The sequence below is a fragment of the Aplysia californica genome, unplaced genomic scaffold (assembly GCF_000002075.1).
Source record: "Aplysia californica isolate F4 #8 unplaced genomic scaffold, AplCal3.0 scaffold00766, whole genome shotgun sequence".
Taxonomy (NCBI): Eukaryota; Metazoa; Mollusca; class Gastropoda; order Aplysiida; family Aplysiidae; genus Aplysia; species Aplysia californica.
The window spans coordinates 99,154-114,724 of NW_004798036.1; the positions used below are offsets into that span (position 1 = coordinate 99,154).

The 15,571-nt window shown below is 38.6% G+C and overlaps 1 protein-coding gene across 1 annotated transcript in view; it reads left to right on the forward strand.

Moving 5' to 3' along the window:
• Positions 1-15,571, forward strand: part of LOC101863618 (putative glutamate synthase [NADPH]) — a gene marked incomplete in the record, with an annotated part of 111,454 nt that overhangs the window by 61,517 nt on the left and 34,366 nt on the right. Inside the window, 12 exon segments of the mRNA XM_005109316.3 lie at positions 418-528; positions 2,727-2,861; positions 3,433-3,604; positions 4,907-5,067; positions 7,730-7,846; positions 8,610-8,711; positions 9,765-9,863; positions 10,659-10,839; positions 12,475-12,608; positions 12,949-13,023; positions 13,996-14,205; positions 15,357-15,481. Of these exon segments, the coding sequence (XP_005109373.2) occupies positions 418-528; positions 2,727-2,861; positions 3,433-3,604; positions 4,907-5,067; positions 7,730-7,846; positions 8,610-8,711; positions 9,765-9,863; positions 10,659-10,839; positions 12,475-12,608; positions 12,949-13,023; positions 13,996-14,205; positions 15,357-15,481 (1,622 nt within the window).

Consider the following 15,571-nt stretch of genomic DNA (forward strand, 5'->3'; position numbering starts at 1 on the left):
TATGTTTTCAAGGGGTCTGAAAAATTCAGAATTTTATCAAATGACTAGTTGGCAACTCTGAGATTTAAACCCTTGCATGTGTCCTTTCAGTTGCCAAATTGATAAAGGTAGTGCACCCTCAAATATATGGTAGGGTTTGTAGATGAAACTATCAGCCATTGAAGTCCTGTTGTTAGTTAGATATATCTGATTTGGACACCTAAAATGACAGTACATAAAAACACACCTTTTTTTTTTACTTCCGGGAAGTTCAGTAGTTGGCACCTTGTTTTATGAGATGCTGTTATTACCTGGGCTTGAGTAGGGAATGTGGGTACTGACGATACAATTAGACAGGAGGCTGATGTCCGTAAATGTCAACAAATGCTGAAGAAGGATTTATGTTTATTCTATTCCTTTGCATGTGTTACTTCTCAGGGTGCCCAGATCTTTGAAGCTGTGGGTCTCCATCAGGAGGTCATTGACATCTGCTTCACTGGCTCAGCTTCGCGCATCGGGGGTGTGAATTTTGCTGTACTCGGTCAGGAGGTGAGTGTGATTGTAAATATTTCGCACCGCTCTTAACACACTTTTGATCATTGAAGAGTTGGGCTGCTTCAACCCAAACTTTTTGTGATCGTCCAATTGACAAATTGTTATTATTATTATTATTGTTGTTATTATTATTACTAGCTGGGCCCCCTTTCGATAAAAGGAATGATTGGTGCATTAACATCAACTGAAAGTCATTGGCCTACTAACTATAGTTTTACACTCTACTGGAATGGAGCAATAAATCTTGAGAGATTCTAAAAATTAGAAGGTCTAGATCTGTACTCTCAAAACAAAATGCGCCTTGCGAAATATCAGTTCCGACAGCTGCGCAGATTTGTTTCGTTTCTTAGTGGAATAATCAGCAAGGCCAAAGAAGGAAGGGAGCTTTTTGTCAAATATATTTTTCTGAATTCTGGAAATTAGTAAATAAAAAATAGGGCTCCGTCATGGGGACCTATCTATCTTTTTGCAGGTACTTGCCAACTTTCAACTCTGTAGCTGGCACAGTTTTATGGGAAAAATGACTCATGTTTTTCCAAGTTGCCAAATATATAATAGATAGCTGGGTTTCCCGTTCGATGAAGGAACTCAAAAGAATCAATCGTCAAGTCATTGTGGGATCAGTGCATGCGCTCTTTGTGAACGGAAGCCTCACTTGTTTACAATGGCGTCTTAGAAGACAGACTTTCCCAATATTAGATCTAAACGATACTTATGAAAAACTGAAAATTAAACTACAGTGACTTCTGACTCCTCAGTAAAACTGTGCACTCTTTAAATGATTCTGAACCACCGTTAATTTTTTCAAATTGGAAAGTTTAGCGGTCGGAAGTTTTAGGCAGCGAAAGTAACTAACTTTCTCAAATATAATAAATAGAGATTATCATTACTATTATTATTATTATTATTATTATTATTATTATTATTACTACTTTTACTACTACTGCTACTACTATTATTATTATTACAAGACATCTCTCCCGCCTACAACCGGGTACCCTTTCCCACTTCAATAAAGTCAGGAAAAGTCATACAACATACCTCTGCCAAGGACACGATTTCGGCCCCATGGTGGCTGGGTTCAAATCCATGACCCTTTCCTTTAGTCACAAAGCACAAACGGCACTTCTGTTTTTGCTAACTACTTCCAATCAGTCTTGAATTCTGTGCTCCAAACACATCTAGGATTAAAACAAACTACGCACCAAATAAGCGCCAAATTTTGAAAACGTCAGCACAAGGAAGTAAAGATTTTGTGGGTATAAACGAACTCAACTTGTGGGGGACATGACTACACCAAATGTACCTAGAAAAAGTCAGTACAAAGAATTTTGGCCTGAAGTTCCATCGACCCTGCAAAGCACACATCCGAACAGAGTTGGATATCGAGATTCTAGATTTGGAAATAGTAGAGGCAGCTGTCACACACACACGGCGAAGCACGAAACGAAACGGGATTTGTCCCCAGTAAAATATGAAATGGCTGAAAGTAGAGTGAAAACATCAGAGAGCTTCGATTTACAGGAAAAACCATAAAAACTGAAAAATAAAAAGGTAGTTTCCGGACTTTGAAAATATGCCCACGTAACTCTTTGTGACAATTCGTAACTGAATCATATTTTTGTAGATTTTATGGGCACCTGTGTAAAAAATGTATACTGACCTCACAAACGGGCTTAGCTCCATTATAATAAGATTATTTTTATTATTATCATTATTATTATTACTATTATCAGAGTCAACTCAGACTGTGTGAGATATTGCATTCCAGCAGAAAGACAGAGGTATTCAATAAAATGTCTACCCCATTTGGGAACTGAACTCATCTCACAGAGCTGACAGTTGTTTTCAACTGAGTCTTTTAGATGCTGTAGTTTCACTTGGATGTTGTACAATGGCTCTTCAAATCTTGCTGCTTTTTGACTTGTTGGAATGGGGATTATTTTGTTCTGAAGTATTTGGTGACTGTTATGTTCAAAAATTGTGCCACAGTACCAACAAATGATTCTCTGAAGTTGTTGATTTTAAAGAAAAAGTACTGTAAAAATTTAACGAAGAAGCTCTGAATTCTTCGTCAGTGCGTATATTCTTTCATAACAAAGTTTGTACACTGTGAAAAGAAATTTGCTCCATTACGATTTCGCTATGTGCATGCTAGACTGTAGCTTTGTTGTTGCTTTTGACCACTGCAGGCTATCAACCGGCACTCGCTGGCCTATGAGAGGAGAGACTGTGACAACCAGCTGGTTGTCAACAAGGGAATGTATCATTGGCGTAAAGGAGGGGAACGCCACATGAATGATCCAACGACCATTGCAAACCTACAGGTAAATAGAAATGGACTACCAACAGGTCACTAAAATTACAGGCAGGTTACTGTGTCATAATAAACTTGCATGAAACTCCTACTTAAACTTTTAAAGAATTAAAGTATTACTATTGGGCCAATCTTTTACTTAATCATTTTCCCACTTTGTCCAGGGATAGGGTCACATCTTGTACCGGCATGATTGTATAAGTCAGATGTTGGTTTTGTATGCAAGCTCTGCTGTAACTGTCTAATAGGAATGAATTTAATGGTTTGGAAACAAGCACACTCACACATACACACACATGCACACACATTATACACCCCCCCCCCCCTTACACACACACAATTTAATATTTGTGACACTGCATTTATGTGTTCAGGTGCTAAATATTTCAGCGATCCTGAAACGATGAGTCTGTACAATTTGAGAATAAAGAGTAACGAAAATAGACAGTGAGTGGAGGTGGGTGGGGGGGAGTGGTAGTGTCTATGTGCAAAAAGTGTTGATCACTTTCGTTCTTGGACCAGGATAGAGTTCTCGTTATGAGATCACTGAAATTCATTCTCTTCTTTGTCGGTATTTACAGGATGCAGCTCGGAGCAACAGCAAGTCGGCCTATGACAAGTTCTCGGAGTCAGCTTGGGAGAGCTCCAAAAAATGTACCTTGCGTGGCCAGTTGGACTTCTCCTCTGCAGACAAGCCTCTGGACATCTCAGAGGTTGAGGAGGCCAAGAACATTGTCAAGAGGTTCTGCACAGGTAAAAAAAAAGAAGCACATCAAGAACTGAGAAGACAGTGGTGGTCAACAGATTTTTTTAAACAAAGAAAGAAGAATAGCATAAAAAAAGGAAATACCATTAAAACTGTCTAAGATGACCCATTGTCGAGGAGAAAAATAGCCATCTTAGACAGGAGACCGTCTGACACAGTATCATTATAATGTATGAAATGCACAAGGGATGAAATGGGAAGTGGCCGCTTGTACAGGTGATTGTCTTATACAGGTGGCCAGTGGAGCAGGTTTGACTGTATAAACAAACTCTGTTGTGTTGTTGCAATACAAACAGAATTTGGTCTGTAGTCTTGGTTTTCAACAGTGTAGAGCCTTGATGCCTCACTCCAGTGAGGCTTTCAGTGATGGAGTGGTTCGTGAACTCATGCTCACCAACAGTGTCTAGCCATTTTGGTCACATGGCTCTCACATGGGTCGTCTTTTGGGTGTAATCCTGAGAAAAAGATATGTTCTGCATATCTTAAAATAGCAGGATGCTTTACCACGGTGACCTGTAGTAGTGTGAATGTGATATTGTTTGTATTTTTGTAGTGTTGTGTACTGTCTAAAGATACAACTTTTGAATTATTTTGTGTATGCATTGTCAGTGCTATTGTAGCCCTTATTTTCCCAGGCGGATGTACACTGTATGTTTCTTTTCTAATTTCTTTTTTGTGAACTTGATCTTATGACTGTAGTGCAGTAAATTTACATTTGTTTGCACATCATGAACTGTCTGAAAATGTCCTTTTGTGGAAGAGCTTTGTGGTTTCAACTTACCTTATTAAAGTTACAAACTATACATTAATCTTTGTGTGCGTGTGTGTTTGAGTTGTCTAATGGTAGAGCTCTCAGAATCTCAACTGTAAGGTTGTGGGTTCAAATTCCATCAGGGGACTGATGTTGTGTCACAGGGAATGGCACATTTACTCAAATTTCTTAGCCATGTTCTTGGGTCTGCTTGGGAAATGATAGTTCTGAAGCACATAGAGGATGCTGTAGAGCATGGATATACACTTTATAAATGCAATTATTGTTAAAACAGTTATTATTATTATCATTATCTTTATATCTATATAAGTAAAGAATGAATCGAAAACATTTGTTTTTATTGTAATAAAACACTTGCAAAGTTGTTTGCCTGTTTTGCTTGTTGCGTCTTCCTATCACCTTCATTTAATCAAAGAATGACTCTAAAGAAATTAATCAAAGTAGACGGTGTTCCTGGTTTTGTTCTCCAGGTCAGACAAATTTTGCATTGATGTTTGTGTTTTTTAAATCCCTGTAGGAGCCATGAGCTTTGGCAGCATTTCAATCGAGGCTCACACCACACTTGCTATTGGCATGAACCGCATTGGCGCAAAGTCAAATACTGGAGAGGGTGGAGAAAATCCTGAGAGATATCTGAATGAAGACCCAGAGTTCAATGCCCGCTCCAAGATCAAGCAGGTGAGGAAGAGTTGTTGCTGTTGTTGTTGCTGTTGTTGTTGCTGTTGTTGTTGCTGTTGTTGTTGCTGTTATAGCTGTTGTTATTGGTGTTGTTGTTGCTGTTGTTGTTGTTGCTGTTGCTGTTGTTGTTGCTGTTATGGCTGTTGTTATTGTTGTTGTTGTTGTTATTATTGGTGTTGTTGTTGCTGTTGTTGTTGTCACTGTTGCTGTTGTTGTTGCTGTTATGGCTGTTGTTATTGGTGTTGTTGTTGTTGTTGTTGTTGTTGTTGTTGTTGTTGTTGTTGCTGTTATAGCTGTTGTTATTGGTGTTGTTGTTGTTGTTGTTGTTGGTGTTGTTGTTGTTGTTGTTGCTGTTATAGCTGTTGTTATTGGTGTTGTTGTTGCTGTTGTTGTTGTCGCTGTTGCTGTTGTTGTTGCTGTTATGGCTGTTGTTATTGGTGTTGTTGTTGTTGTTATTGGTGTTGTTGTTGTTGTTGTTGTTATTGGTGTTGTTGTTGTTGTTGTTGTTGCTGTTATAGCTGTTGTTATTGGTGTTGTTGTTGCTGTTGTTGTTGTCACTGTTGCTGTTGTTGTTGCTGTTATGGCTGTTGTTATTGTTGTTGTTGTTGTTATTGGTGTTGTTGTTGTTGTTGTTATTGGTGTTGTTGTTGTTGTTGTTGTTGTCACTGTTGCTTTTGTTGTTGCTGTTATAACTGTTGTTATTGGTGTTGTTGTTGTTATTGTTATTGTTGTTGTTGTTGCTGTTTGTTTTCTATTGGTGTTGTTGTTGTTGTTGTTGTTATTGGTGGTGTTGTTGTTGTTGTTGTTGTTGTCACTGTTGCTGTTGTTGTTGCTGTTATAACTGTTGTTATTGGTGTTGTTGTTGTTATTGTTATTGTTGTCGTTGTTGCTGTTTGTTTTCATTTTTGTAACCATGGTTGTTATTGTTGACGCCATTGCTTCTGCTGCTTTTGTCATTTTTATTGCAGCTGTTGTTGTTGTTGTTGCTGTTGCTGTTGTTGTTATTGTTGTTGCTGGTGTTGTCATTGTTGTTGGTTGCTGCTGTTGCCATTGTTGTTGCTGCTGTTACTTACGCAGCAAGGGGTTTCTAAAGATCCCGCAAAAGCAGGTTCAGATGAAAATGTCCAGAAATGTTGATGAAACAGCTTTTAGATGAAGGTTCTTGTTTTTTTTCCTTGAACATGACATGTTAACCTTTTCTAAGATGTTGTACATGGCGTGGTGATGACAACAAATAGTGTTTATTGAAGTTTTTGTTTGGTTATTTTGTTCTAATGTTATGTGTACCTTTAAAAAAAATTTCTAATAGGATGTATGAAATAGTTTTTTTCCGTACATGATGGATAACATTCTGTAGCCATAAGGCTTGTTTTAGAAATAAATTATTGAAATTTCATGCTTTTGTAACTCTTAAGACCGTATTCAGTGTATTTCATTGAACGACAGAATAGAGAACACTTAGAAGGGATTCTAATTTGGTGGCGTCTGTGGCCTAGTGGTTAGGCTACCGGACTCGTAATCGTGAGGTTGCGGGTTCGGGGGTTCGAGCCGCTCCACTTTACTCGAATTTTCCTCACTTCACCCAGGTGGGAATGGGTATCCAGCCGTAGACAGCAAAAGATCTTGTCAGTGTGTCTGTATTTTAGCGCCTGTAAATGGCTGCTTGCACTGCATGCTTCCTAGGAAGTTGAGGTTGTTTCAGAATGCTCTCAGGTCTGCTGGGGTAATAGTATAGATTGTGAAGTGCATAGAGCTTGCTGTTGAGCGGGGATTTGCGCTATACTAATGCTATCTATTATTATTAAATGGTATAGTGTGAAAGACACTTGCCTCTAAATCCAAGAGTCCTGGATTCAACTTCAGCTTGAAGGATCGCTCTCTCTCTCCCTCTGATACTGCTTGGTCCTATATAGATGTTAAAATATATGTACCTCTCTATAAATTACCAGGCTTTGTTGAAAAAAACATTAAAAAATTTTTAACACTTTTAGTACCATCTGCAACTATAGTCAACAGGCCATAGTATGCGCTCATTACTGCTGACAACTTTAGTCGCCGACGCAACCTGGCACACTAAACATAATTAACACTTTACAGTCACACATCCAGCAGTAGTACAAAATACCCCATCTGGTCACCCAGCCAGGAGAGTGACTGCAAAGGACTTCTCGGGCATTATTGCGCCTAGTGATCGCAAAGTGTTCAACAGCGAACAGAGCCACTGCCCTAAAGTAAATACCAAAGAAAGTCAATCTATGTGATAAATGAATGGTTGGTGAAACTCTGTGAATTTTTAAATCGTGTTTCTTTGGCTGCAAAGGTTTTTTTAATTTAAAAAAAAATTCTCCCATGGCTTCAGCGCTCTAAACTGGTGCGGTACTGAAGGGTTTGTCACTATATGAGCCTTCGGTACTGTAAGTGTTAAACTTTAGATAAGAATATTGAAAAAAAAAGGGGGAAAAAGTGGATGGTTGGCGGGTGCTCTGGTGTGGTTTGCTCCTTCTTTCCTATCAAACATCTATGGTCTCTATCTCCCATCCATCTATTTTGTGTGTGTTACTCTCTTAAAACACTTCTATTCTTCTGCACTTATATGACCTTATTGTGTTGCAAGTGCCGTAAAACTCTTACTGAAAAACCAACTATCTGTTCATTCACTCAGGTTGCCTCTGGACGATTTGGAGTGACCAGCTCGTACCTGACGCATGCTGATGAGCTGCAGATCAAGATGGCCCAGGGGGCCAAGCCAGGGGAGGGTGGAGAGCTGCCTGGGTACAAGGTGAGAGAAACAGAGCATTGCAACTCAACTTTATCGTACTTCTCAGTTGCTGTTGGTTATCGCTCCAGAATTATTCTCAGTAAAAGCTTCTCTATTTTACCGACTTATGTTTTCTTTTTAGATCCCTGATTTCATGATTTTTGCTTAGTAATAACATCCCACACCCCGAAATGCCTCTTCATCCAGATTAGAATCAAAGACACTAAACAGAAAGTGCTCGTATGCGTTGCAGCATGGTGAAATCAGGCACTTGTCAAAATAATGAACTATGACATTTTTCCACCCCTTGGGTAATTTTTATCATACTGTTTCTTCTTTGCTCAACTACTTTTATGTCTATCTAAAAACACATATGTCTGTGTTGATTACATTGAAAAATGTAGATGAAAGGCGCTAAAAATGTATCTTTACTTCTGCTCAATATAAATGGGTATTTTTTTCATGAAACACAAGGCAAATGAACTGGCTTTAAGACTACACATGCCCAAAAATTTATGAGGGCTTGATTCCACCACATCATGACACATATGTACGTTTGAGTTTGAGTACTGCACTAAGACAACATTCCTTTCTGGATTGCTCACCAACAGGTGGAAAACTTATTTTGTTCACAACATGGGTGGGGGGGGGGGGGGGGGGCGGCGGCGGGGGGTATACTTTGAGGTAGACTATATTGAGATACTTTGTCAGAAAAGAAAAAAATGTGAATGAAGGTTTTATTACTAAACCTTTTCTTGTTTTTGTTTGATCCGTTCACTCAAAGGTGACCAAAGACATCGCGAGAACCCGTCACTCCATTCCGGGGGTTGGTCTGATCAGTCCACCTCCTCATCATGACATCTACTCCATCGAGGATTTGGCACAGGTGAGGGAAGTGATTGCAAGGACAGACAGTAAGCTTTATTACAATTAGTACATGGCAAAAAAGAAGGAAAAAAAATTCGGTAGCTAAAACAATGATGATTACTCGTTTTACCATTGACCGTTTTTGTCCCTTAAGTCTGTTAGACTTTATTACAGTATGTACATGGGAAAAAGGAAGGGAAGAAAACTGAATAGTTAAAACAGTGATTGTGGCTCATTTTACCACTGACAGTTTTTATCCCCCAAAGTCTGCAAGACTTTTTTACAATTTGTACATGGCAAAAAAGGAGAGAAAAAATGAATGGTTAGAACAATGATGACACTTTACCACTGACAGTTTATATCCTGTAAATCTGCAAGACCACCGCACCTGAACTTCCTCAAGTTGACTTGTAAATTTTCATCAAAGGGTGCTGAAGTGCTTTCAGTGGGCAGAAGGGTACAAATTACTTGCATCCGGGTTAAGGCATAGCTCCTTAGGGTAAAGATATTCCTCCTCTTTCCAACCTAGACTGCATTCTGTGCTGCTCAAGGGAAAACTAGTCTCCAATCTCTTTCCATGTGCCATTAGGCTGAAATATTTGAACCCTGGGCTTCTGTTTTAGTGCCATCAGTGTACCAATCCTTGATATACAGTTGATATCCAGTGCCATCCCTGTTTCAATTTACAATCTATTCAATCTATCATCAATGTGATATTCAGCAATTTGTTTTCTGACTCCTCCCTCCCCCAATTCCTAAGGCAGGTGAAGTCTAGCAGTTACTTTTCATGTAATGGTTTTAGAAATCTGTGGATATTTTGAACATGTGAAAGACAAGTTGATGGCTAAAACTCTTAGAAAAGCTCGCCTGTTTGGGCCAGAAGCCCGAGCAGATTTCTCTATAAATCATTACCCAAAACTGAAACAGCTCATGTCCGTGTGAAAAATTAGGAGTACCCACAGAAGCTGCTTGAAGCTACTCATAAGTTAAAGACTTGACATTCTAGTAGGAAGTATAATGTATATTTTTTAAAAACAGGTGTTCAATAACTTGATGACCTTTGACTCCTCAGCTCATTTACGATTTGAAAGCTGCGAACCCCGCTGCCAGGATTAGCGTCAAGCTGGTGTCAGAGATTGGCGTGGGAGTCGTCGCTTCAGGAGTGGCGAAGGTGAGACTTGTTGTTGCAGCGTCTGCTATTTTTTAGCTCTCTTGGAGTGCTGTTTTTGTCAATGAAAATGATGGCGAGGCTTTCATGGGTAATACAAAAACATCAGATTGAGGTCAATGATAGGTTTATTTTTGTATCAGTTGAAGGCCTTATGAGAACCAATCAGATCATTTAAGAAAATTAGGTCCACTCAGGAAAGAGCGGGGTTAGTGGATTTTTTTGCAAGACCTTTTCCCACGTTGATAGATCAGGAATTTAAGAGTGCTGGATGAGAGACATAGTATGTTGAGAGAAAAGATACCAACCTCTAAAGACACTTGACTGGCAGCATATCACCCATGGGAGAGGAATTTCTTGTTTGGACAATGCTGTATTGATGCTGTAAACTGTTTCAGAAGAATGATGAAACACAATGAGCCTAGAGGTTCCTTTGTGTTTACTATACAGTCGGGACATTACAATCACAACATCTAGATCTAGACAGACTTTGAAAGCAGCAGGAGCCAGACACGACTGTAACGGTGGACGTACGCTTTATTACTGAAAATTCTCTTCTCTAAGTACGCGCCAGTCGTTACCAGTTGCCAGGTTTCCTAAAAATACTAAGGCAATAGAGATGGTTTGCATAATAGTAATGGACATTACATTTAACTTTGTTGTTTTACCAGCTACAATTTCTTTGCTTGGAAGGGCAAGGCAGAGCACAGAAGATAAGATGAGCTTAGCAGCTCTTCTGTGTTTACTTTCTGTATTTAACTTTTTTGTTACACCAGCTACGTTTTCTTTGCTTGGCAGGGCAAGGCTGAGCACATTGTCATCTCCGGTCACGACGGAGGAACTGGTGCCAGCAGCTGGACTGGCATTAAGAACGCTGGGTTGCCGTGGGAACTGGGCATTTCAGAGACTCACCAGACCCTGACCTTGAACAACTTGAGGTCACGCGTCGTCCTTCAGGCTGATGGACAGATCAGATCAGGTAAAGACGTCACCACTCTGCCACGAGTGGCATTTGCTAGAAGATTCTTGTGGGACTGTTCAGATCTTCGAGTTGCTTGTGAGGCATTTTTTTTAATAACGGAGAGATGTATCACTATTTGCTGATATAGTTGTTCAGAATTATGTATTTATAGTGTTCACAGTTTGTTGAACCCCAGTTTGTAGTTTAAGTGATTGCTAGAAAAAGGCTTTAATAGAATATATGAGGAGCTGACTGAAGAGGTTTGAAAATATTTCATGTGTTTAATGTAGTTTTAAGAAACAGGATATTTTTTATTGTTTATGACATTCTTGTAAACCTTTCATGTTTTTATAATGTTTCCGTTTATCAGTAAAACTTATTGAACCTATTTTGTTATAACACATTTCATGTATGAAATGATCAGTTTATTATTTTTACTCTGCTAGTGTTTAAAACAGTAATTTAATGAAGCTTATCCTGTGATGAACTGACTTTCTGAATTAACAGCATGATTCAGTACTGCACTCATTCGTGTCCCATGTTGCTTTTCACATTCAGACTATGAAATGTGGGTGGTTGGCGGATGCTCTTGTGTGGTTGGTTCCTTCTTTCCCATCCAACATCTATCATCTTTATCTTTTCTCTATCTATTTTGTGCTTGTTACTATCTTGTTATGCCTCTTATGTTCAGCTCTTATATGACATAGTTGTGTTGCAAATGCTGTAAAATGCTAACTAAAACAAAAAGAAGCTGACTATGAAACATGTTATCAAGACCTCAGACATCAGGCAAAGTCAAAGAAGTTTTTTTGGCTCTATCTAAATCAACCCCTGCCTAAGAGTCAAAGAGACTGGTTCAGTATAGATAAATAAGAGAGCTTTCGAAAATAGCGTAATATGTCTGCTTGAAAAGAAAAGGGCACTTCGTTCTAGCACAAAAATAGCCAACACACATATTCAAATGTTGCTTTGTGGGTTAATAAAGCTCCATATACCCGTAAGTTCCAACGAGTCAGCACGTAAAAAAATTAAAACAAAGCAAAGAAGATGGGGATTCATTAAGTTTTCCCCTCCATAGATGTAGCTAATTGGTAGCTATGTTACATGCAGTAATTGAGACTCTTACTTTTATCCTGGGCTAGCCTCTTGATGTTATTCTATGTTTTCCCACTTTTCTGTACTATAATTCTGTGATTCTTCTCCAGGTTCCCCACAGTCTTCCCGTTGATCTTTTACCCTATGGATTCCAATCCAATACTTTCTTTGTTATGCAGCTGCCTGACTTCCTGAGAAAATGTCCAATCCATCACTACCACCTTCTTCGTACCTCATCTCTGACTGGGATCTGTACTCAGTGTAGTGTATTTTAGACGTGGAGTTTTGAGGAGAAAACAAGAGAGGAGGGATGCATGCATACTAAGATTATATGCTGTTCTCTTTTTTCATTCTGTTTTTTAATTCATCATTAGTAATTTTGGTCAGACAATTTATGGCAACAAAGGTCGCTGTTACAGGAAAATGTTGCTGTTAAATGGGGCAATTTCTTTTGGAAAATTCTGTGACCAAAACTAAAGTTGCTTTTAAGCGGACTTTGTTCTTATCAGGGTTGCCGTTAAGTGAACACCACTGTATTCTCTCCTCTTCCTGCTTCAGGCCGCGATGTTGTGGTGGCTGCTCTGTTGGGGGCTGATGAGTTTGGCTTCAGCACAGCACCACTTATTGTCCTGGGCTGCACCATGATGAGGAAGTGCCATCTGAACACGTGCCCAGTGGGCGTGGCTACCCAGGTGAGTGACAGACAAAATATTCTATTTTTGTACATTGAAGATTTTTCTCTTGATTTTAAAGTCATGATAATCTGTTGTTGTTTTTTTTACAATCAAGGATTTGTTCTAGATTACTAGTTATGACCTCTTTGAACTCTTCTGTAAAACTAAAAACTGCGTATACTGTTTATTAATGATGGCAGGCAGCAGTGCCATGCAGACATTTCATTTCAATTCTTTTACTTGTCATTGCAAAACAAATCTTTCCTCAGGAATCAGTGGAGTTGTCCTCTGTTTCTATTTCTATTTCTGTTTCTGTTTTTGCACACAAAATTATCCATGTATTTCAATTTTTCTACAGGACCCTGAGCTCCGGGAGAAGTTTGCCGGTAAACCTGAGTATGTTGTGAACTTCTTGTTCCTTCTGGCAGAAGAGGTGGGTACTTGGAATAAGACTGTTTTGGATTAAGTTATGTCTTCGAGCAAGACTATTTGATTGCTTGATATGCACAGCTTAAGAAATAGTAACACAGCTTTTTTATGGGGCAAGTATAAAAAAGTCAGACCACGTTTTTTAGATTGATTTACTAAACATAAATGATAAGTCGTATTTTGTTTTATTGTGTCCATATTTGCCCTCTTTATATATATATATGTGATGACATGGTGGAATCAGGCACTCGTCAATATTTGGGCTTATGGAGTTATTAGTATCATCTTAAAGTCTGTTCATTGTCTTGCTTTTAATGAAAAAAAAGAAGGCCTACCCATCAGTCTTGAACAGAAGTCATGATGTTCTGTGATTAAGGGTGGTAGGGGTCTGGAGTCAGAGATAAAATACGAGAGAAAATGGCTGCTTAAATTTTATGATTTCCCATATGTACATGTCATTGGAACTTACATTGGAATTTATATTTTTGTCTTATATGAATTTACATGTTTTGTGCCCTTGATCAACGTTTTTCAATAAAATCCGCACAGCCATGTTTTTAAATAGATATTAAAGATGTTGAGCCTAGGGGGAAAAAATGAGATAAAAATTGCCTAAGGGGGGGAAAAAATGCCAGTTTTTACAGATGCACTATTGTGAAAAAAACCCTAATTTTACTACAATGCCTCGCATACATATTTATATGTTGTTTACCTTGGAAGCTTTGGAAAGTGATGGATCAGGGAGAAGTGTTTGAAACTTTATGGCTTGGACTGACCATTCAAATTCTGGTTGTGGTCTGCTAACCATTTGAGAATTCCCACTTTTGTTTTACTATCAGCTTTCAGGGCATTACCTGAAAGACCCACATGCTAAATATTTTATGCACTGAATCATGGTATCTTGAGTACTCTCATGATAGCTTCAGGGCTGTTCTATGTAAAATAGTTGTCATTGTTCTAAATAATTTCCAACCAGGTTCGATCCATCATGGCCGAGATGGGATTCCGCACTTTCCAGGAGATGATTGGTCGCGTGGACAAACTGAAGTTCTCTCCAGATCCCACAAACTTCAAGGCTCAAATGTTGGACTTCAGTAACATCACAAAGAACGCCCTCGACCTCCGACCCGGTACCAGCATCCGAGGAGGCACTGTTGCCCAGAACTTTGAGTTTGAGAAGAGGCTGGTATGTCTTCATGAAAAATATTCATCTTTTCGCCACACTCATCTTTTGAAAACTGGTGTATACCGAATCAAAGAAAGAAGACAATGGAAATTTTGAGGAGGTTTTTTTGTTGTTGGAAAGGCTTACACTTTTTCATGTTTCTTGTGACTGAAAAGATGTGGGTTACACATACCTTTCTTCCTTTTGACATGTGGCATTGTGTGCAATGCAAGTATGACCTCAAACTTAGATACAGATGGTATTTTCAAAGAATATGAGCCCTGAAATTGGGGGTACTGAGTATCTTGGAGAAGAGGGGGGGGGGGTTAGGGGGATGGTAAGTTATATCACCAAATATCAAAATACAAGTTTACCCTAACCCAGGATTAATTGGTCCTGGTCCTTTAAGCACAGAATAAATGTCGAATGAATTGTGATCTATGGAAATTAAATTGTTCACAGTGTTTTTGAAGACTAAGTTGAGACCCAAGAGGGGAGCGACTTTGAAGTTCTGATCGCAAAATAGGCCATAATGTATTATATGAAAAAGTCAGTGAGTTGAAAAACATCTCATCAAGCACCCATGCGATAAGATGGCAGAAAATGAAGTAGGTTAGAAAATGTAGTAAGTAATAGTGATATAAATTAACTTTTTAAATCAATAATGCAACTTGCTTTTTATCACATATTGTCTCTTTCTATTATTACATACTCATTTCCTGGAAGGACTGAGAAAAATAGCGTAAAGTAATAATAATAATAGTAATGATGATGATGATAAAAATGATAATAATGATGATGATGATGATGATGATGATAATAATAATGGGAATTTATATATAGCAGCTAATCCTTAGAAAGCTCTTAGTGCTATACAATGCATAATTATCACTCAATTCAACTAACAAATGTGATCAAAAGACAGAAAATGCACATTTAACCGCACACAAACACACAATGTACAGTCAGAGGACAGTGTTGCACAAATGTGTCTTTAGACAATTGTGAAACTCTCTCTCTCTCTGATGATATAACACACATTTCTTTTGGGTGTGAATTCCAAATTTTAGAGGCGTAAGAAGAAATAAAAAGCCTTTACTCAATATTCAGTACTTTTGTGCTCAACAGCTTCTAAATTTTGCTCTCTTTGTGGTTTTTTTCTTTTAACATAGGACAACAAGATGATTGCACAGGCCATGGATGTTCTGGAGGGACGTAGTAAGCATGTCCTCATCGAGACAAAAATCTGCAACGAGGACAGGGCTTTCGGTGCTACTCTCAGCAATGAAATTTCAAAGTAAGTTTCAGTGCCCACTGGCTGCCAGTAATGAGAATAATAGAGTGAATGCTTTATTTCTACATAATGCACACATGCGTATTTGGATGG